Source organism: Protobothrops mucrosquamatus, unplaced genomic scaffold (genome assembly GCF_001527695.2).
Source record: "Protobothrops mucrosquamatus isolate PMUCROS unplaced genomic scaffold, P.Mucros_1.0 scaffold218, whole genome shotgun sequence".
Taxonomy (NCBI): domain Eukaryota; kingdom Metazoa; phylum Chordata; class Lepidosauria; order Squamata; family Viperidae; genus Protobothrops; species Protobothrops mucrosquamatus.
In genome coordinates, this window is record NW_015386571.1 from 15,700 (window position 1) to 22,302 (window position 6,603).

At 43.8% G+C, this 6,603-nt stretch overlaps 1 protein-coding gene across 1 annotated transcript in view; it reads right to left on the reverse strand.

Moving 5' to 3' along the window:
- Window positions 1-420: 420 nt before the first annotated feature.
- The window catches only part of EXD2 (exonuclease 3'-5' domain containing 2), a 26,494-nt gene continuing 20,311 nt past the window's right edge, over window positions 421-6,603 (reverse strand). Inside the window, exon 9 of the mRNA XM_015814086.1 lies at window positions 421-736. Coding sequence (XP_015669572.1) covers window positions 520-736 — 217 coding nt within the window. The 3' untranslated portion in view covers window positions 421-519. The remainder of the gene's footprint in view (window positions 737-6,603) is intronic.

A 6,603-nucleotide genomic window follows, 5' to 3' on the forward strand; every position in this document is an offset into this window, starting at 1 on the left:
AGATAATGTAGGGGATCTTCATGCTGCCTTGAGATATCCCAAGACCGCAGTCCCGGGAATGGATTGTAACATACATCCATCTATCCCGCTGTAGCAAAACATCTTCTTCAAATGTGACTGGAAAATGGGATGATACCGGGGGGGGGAGGGTGTTTAGGGTTAGCCTCCAGATATTTCATGCAGTCTTCTGTGTCCATGCCCAATGATGACAAATGGCAAGTGTAGTACTGCACTTCAGAAGGAACATCTGAAAGGCTGGAAGTGATCCACATATGTATAGAGGCCTTTCCTAAGAAGATATGGCTATGGTGGTCTTTACAGAGCAAACATTCAAACTGTAATTTGAAACAATTAAAAAAGACTTAAAACCACTTTTTAGTTTAAAATAGTTTTAACTGGCAACGCTGGTGAAATTTTCTACACAATGTAACCGTCTTAGTGGAATCTTCTTAATCCCAACATGAGGGGGAGAGAAAATAATAAATCTCAGTTATATTTTCCAGTTTCATCATTTCATCTTCAGGAAAGTTCAATCTGGAGAGTCTCCCCATATTTCCGGATTAACTTGTCGTGATTGTGATCAACAGACCATTGTGCTGGGAGATGCTTGGGCTGCATGACATCCAAGAAGTGCTGGCGCCAACGTTTCTCCAGCCCCATGAGAGAATATAAGCCCCCTTGAGCAAAAGACTGGACCACTTTCAGGCCATGTGGCACATAGTTCTCATTAAAAATCCTGAAAAAAAAGATGAACAAAGGAAGTGTTTGGGAAAGCACAGGCTTGAAGGATGCCAAACTTTCTTTCTTTCTTTCTTTCTTTCTTTCTTTCTTTCTTTCTTTCTTTCTTTCTTTCTTTCTCTTTCTTTCTTTCTTTCTTCCTTCCCTCCTTTCTTCATTCATTCATTCATTCATTCATTCATTCATTCATTCATTCTACCACTTCAAAATGGGCTTTATAGTGTCGAGAACATTATAGATACCAATCCTATTTACTAAGTGGTGAGGAAGTGAAATGAAAGGGAGGAGCATCTCTAATAAAAACACTGAGCATTTTCAGACTTCCGGTTTTGCATTGCAGCGAGATGGCACGCAGGAAGGCAGAGCTCTGCTTTCTGTGCCCGATTTTGCCTTGCTGGGGGCCCTAAAAAGGGCTTAAAGTCACCCCGATGAAGATCACGGAAAGCCCTCTAAACCAGCAGGGGAAAGACTGGCCACCCTCTGTGACCATCCATTAACTGCTGAAAACCGAAGAACAAAAGCTTTAATTAGCACTTGTAAACAGCATGTTTGGACTGCATAAGAATATTGATCCTTTCTTTACTATTTTAAAACTGAATTTCCTGGGAAAGGCTCCCAAGAAGCTTAAAACCTACAGATGTGAATGGAAGCAGCATTTTAAATTTTATGGGGGACAGAAATACAAATAGTGAAGTGAAAGTAATACAAAGCTACAGTTTTGATAAATCTGAGAACTGAGATAATTGTTAAGATTTTCTCTTTGGAAAAAAAATTATTGAGGTGAAATATAAGAAATCAACCCTTTATTTTAAGAGTGGAAAATGAACTTTGAATGACATCTAGTGGTGGTTTTGAGTACAGCACTATAGCTCCTTGGCTGCTTGGTGACTTTCAGCTTGGGACAATAGCTGGCAATAAAGGGAAATATTTTGGCATATTTATCATCCTGACCTTCTTGGACTATGAATACCTACCGAGCTTGGACTTTTAATCTCAAGAGCTAGTGGGAGAGAAAGAAAAAATTGACTTTTTGAATATGTCTGGCTGCAGGGAGGTTGAACATTTTGAATACTTGGAACATTGTGGATTACAACCTGGCCTGACTGATAATTTTCAGGATATGTGAGACAAAGGATTACTATAAAATATTGCTATTAGGACTGGATTATAAAGGCTATATACAAAGACCAGAAAATTAGAGGAAAGTTTGTTCCATTCTTACTGAGACTGGTGATACTAGAGGATTTCTAGGAATGATGCCTCAAGAAAAAACAAATACCTTTCAGTAGGAAATACTTTCTATGCTACAGTAAATTCATCAAACAATTGTTGTATACAAAGAGGACATAAAAAGAAACCATAATGAGACTAAAAATAACCTAGATGATATAAAGGTCCAAATCTTCAAATTGAAGCTACAACTGGAAAGCCCCCAGACAATGACTACAAAGTATGAACAAATAAACCAGAATCAGAGGGTGAAACAGAAGAAATGGATCTAGAGATGGAGGAGATAGGAGAAGGGAAATATGGACTGTCATACACAAATAAAATACTGCAAGACCTACCTATAACAATGAAAATACAAAAGACCCTTTACTCCTTTCTCCAAAATACACCTGATGACAAGGAAAAAGATTCTGGAAAATGGAACATAGAGCATGCAGGGGAAATGTCTAGGGAATGTGGATGGCTGGAGTTCCCCCCCCAAAAATACTCTACCTAAATATTGTCTTCCTCATGCCAAGTAGCTTTCACAAAAATAGAAATTAAATTCTTGGATGATTTAATTGCCTTGGTCTGAAAAGCTGCTTGGCAAAGAAAGAAAGCAAGAGTTAGATTTAAAAAACAGAGGATCTGATCTATCAGAGGGAGCATTATCTGTTTAACATACCTGTTTGAATATGATTAAAAGAACGGATGACCCTTAGATATAATTAGACTTTTATAATATATGATTTAGAATTAAAATAGCACTTTTTTCTTCTTCTTTTGATATGGGAAATTTGAAAATAAGAGGATTGGTATGAATAAATTTTAGCTATAGAAATGTAATTAATATTGAGAAAATCATAACTGACAAAGATATTTTAAATATTGATGGGAAATCAAACTTCAATAAGAGCACAAAAAAGGATATGAATTGATATTATTGTTATTTCTATAATATTAGTAAAATATGATGAAGATGTCTATATCTAATTTTGTATATATCAACAGTAATAAGAATTGCAATTGTTTAATGAGGGGAAAAGGGAAAAAATATGGGGAAGAAAGGAAGATCAAGGAAAAAATACTGGATTGTGCAGTACTGAATAGATTTATATAGAAGAAGTTAATGTTAATTATGTGAACCCAGACAACATGTTGTTTACTAAGCTCCAAAGATTGTAATTTTTAAAAATTAATAAAACTTATAAAAAAACACTGAGCATGTCAAATCAATCTGATGTGAGATGAAGATGGACAGCATCCTCTAATCTGGAACCTTTCAGATATCACAGCAACCAGAAACTTGGAAGTGCAACACATATATGCTTATCCCAACATGATTTTTTATATAGCTAAATAGCAGGGAATTGTCAAGAAGATGGAAACCCAAATATTTACAGAAGTACAATAAATAAAACAAAAACATCCAAGAAAGGATTTCCTTGAAGGGAAATCCCCAAACAGCTCAATGAGAACCAAGTGTGTTGGGGCTGCCAGAATATCAGATAGCAAGAAGAATGGAACAGAATGCCTTCAGAAGAGATTTGGCCACCTGGCTCATTGGCTAGAACCAACCATGCTGCAACTGTTCTCGTCAATAGTTATTAAAATGGAAGGATAGGAGGGTATTACTTTACTGTTTGAAGATCTAAGAGAGAAAGCGGCGTTGTTCTTACCTGAATGCCTTTTCTCAGCAGAGTGGTGTAGAGTCCACAGGATGGGTTAATTATGCAATCCTGCCTAGCAGAACTAAGACAAGAAAAAACTCTTGACACGCCTCTCTCTGGGTGTGACTTCCCCAGTTTTTGGCACATGTCGAGGCGCAAAATGCAGACGCAAGGCTCCAAATAAAAGTGAAAGGAAAGAACCAAAGGACACATGTCTAGAAGAGAAATAACAGGGGGGGATGTGGACTCTACACCACTCTGCTGAGAAAAGGCGTTCAGGTAAGAACAACGCCGCTTTCTCCAGCAGATGGTGGTGTAGAGTCCACAGGATGGGACATACCAAAGCCGCTCATGTCCCTGAAGGGAGGGAGTCTAGGCATGTTCAACAGAGGGAGCGACAACTTGCTGCAGTACCCGTCTCCCAAAGGCCACATCTGCCGCAGCAAAGCGGTCTATCTTATAATGTTTGATGAATGAAGAGGGGGACGACCAAGTCGCCGCTCTGCAAACCTCTTCAAGCGAGGCCTGAGTGAACCAGGCCGCAGATACCGCGGCACTGCGCGTAGAATGAGCAGTGACCTGAGAAGGAACCGGAAGTGATTGGGAAGTGTATGCCTTAGTGATACAGGCCCTTATCCAACGACCGATGGTGGAAGAGGAAACCTTCTTCCCCAAGGTAGAAGGATGGAAGGAGACGAACAGGGCTTCCGATTTGCGGAAGGCCGAAGTACGTTTGAGGTAGTGACGCAGGGCCCTGCGCACGTCCAAGGTGTGCCACCCCTTCTCCAGACGGTAAGAAGGGTTGGGACAGAAATTTGGCAACACCAGTTCCTGAGATCGGTGAAAACCTGTGTTAATCTTGGGGATAAATGTTGGGTCCAATCTGAGGACTACCCTGTCCTCATGGAACATACAGAGATCCTTCCTGACAGATAGGGCGGCCAGCTCAGAAATTCTCCTGGCCGATGTAATGGCCACCAAAAAGGCGACCTTCAAGGTAAGAAAATGCAAGGAACATGAACCTAAAGGTTCATATGGAGAAAAGGTTAACGTCCGTAGCACAAAAGGTAAATCCCAGGACGGGTAACGATGAGACGTAGGAGGACCCGTATTTGCAGCACCCTTCAGGAAGGCACTAATCGCTGGATGGTGAGCGAGGGATTCCTGATTCTCACAAGAGAGGACAGTTGACAATGCCGCAACCTGTCTACGTAAGGTGCTTACCGACAACCCTCTATTAAGACCTTCCAGTAAATATTCCAATATGTTCGGAATAGTAACGGAAAGGGGAGAGANAATTTCTCCAGGTGACATCATAAATCCTGTTGGTGGAAGGCCTTCTAGAAGCCTGGATTACAGATATTACCCCCGAGGAATATGATAAACTAGCTAGACCCTCCCGCTCAAGTGCCAGGCGGCTAGTTGGAGCCACTGGGGGTCCGGGTGTTTGAGATTCCCCTGACTTAGGGCTACTTGGTCCGGAGGGATTCTCCACAGAGGAGAGAGCGAGAGATCCATCAGATCCGCGAACCACGGCCGACGTGGCCAGAATGGGGCAACCAGTATGACCTCCGCTTGTTCCTGTAGGAGCTTGCGAATGGTCGCTGGGAGCAGTGGGAGAGGAGGAAAGGCATAGAGTACGCCCCTGGGCCAGGGACTCCGAAGGGCATCTGTCCCTTCTGCCCCTTCCGATCTGAACCTGGAAAAGAACCTTGGGATCTGCGCGTTTGCCGGGGAAGCAAAGAGGTCTAGCACTGGCTGCCCGAACCTGAGGGCTGCCTCCCTGAACAGGAATGGATCTAGCTTCCATTCTGAATGGTCTATGGTGGCTCTGCTCAGGGAGTCCGCTTGTAGATTGTTCACCCCCGAGATGTGATCCGCTCGGATGGATTTCAGATTGGTTTCCGCCCAGAGACCCAATGCCATGGCCTCCTGCATGAGAGGCCAAGAGTGGGTCCCTCCCTGTTTGTTTATGTGCGCTTTTGCCGTAATGTTGTCCGTCAGGACTAATATGTGTTTCCCTTTTACCAGGGGAGAGAATTCCCAAAGAGCCAGGTGTACTGCTCTCAGCTCTAACCAATTTATGTTGTGGGTCAGGTCTGACCGTGACCACCGACCCTGGGCGAGGTGATTGTGGATATGAGCCCCCCAGCCGAATAGGCTGGCGTCTGTGGTCAGGGTAACCCTGGATGGCTCCTTGAAGAATGTACCCCTGGAAATGGCGGATGAAGTCCACCAGAGTAGAGATACCAGCGTCTGGTGTGGAACCCTGACCCTTGATTTTGATGCACTGAGGTTGCGTCTCTGATATGGGAGAAGGAACCACTGGAGACTCCGGGAACGAAGTCTGGCCCATGGCACGATGCCTAAGCAAGAGACCATCTTCCCTAGGAGTTGTGAGAGACGCACCAGGGGCACCCACTGTTCCCTGCGGACTTGGAGTGCCAGTGTCCGGATGCTGACCTGACGTTCCGGAGAGAGATAAACCTCGCAAAGGTCTGAGTCTATTAAGGCTCCTAGATGGATAAGTCGCTTTGTGGGGACCGTGTGGCTCTTTCTGAAATTCACAGAAAACCCGTGTTCTTGAAGAGTCCGCAGGGTAATCTGTAGGTCCGACTCGGCTGAGTGAAGGGACCTGGACAATACGAGTATGTCGTCCAGGTAACATTGGACACGCACCGGCCTCATCTGTAGATGAGCCGCCAGCACCGCCAGCACCTTCGTGAAGACCCGGGGGGCTGAGGACAGGCCAAAAGGAAGAGCCCGATACTGGTAATGCCTGTGTGCGTAGGCAAACCTCAGGAACCTGCGGTGTTCTGGCAAGATTGGAATGTGGAGATAGGCCTCCGTCAGGTCGACGGAGGAGAGGAAGTCTCCCTTCCTGACGCTTGCTAAGATGGATTTTAGGGTCTGCATTTTGAATTTCTTGTAAACAAGAAAGCGGTTGAGACCCTTCAAATCCAAGATGGCTCGCCAGCCCCCCGAG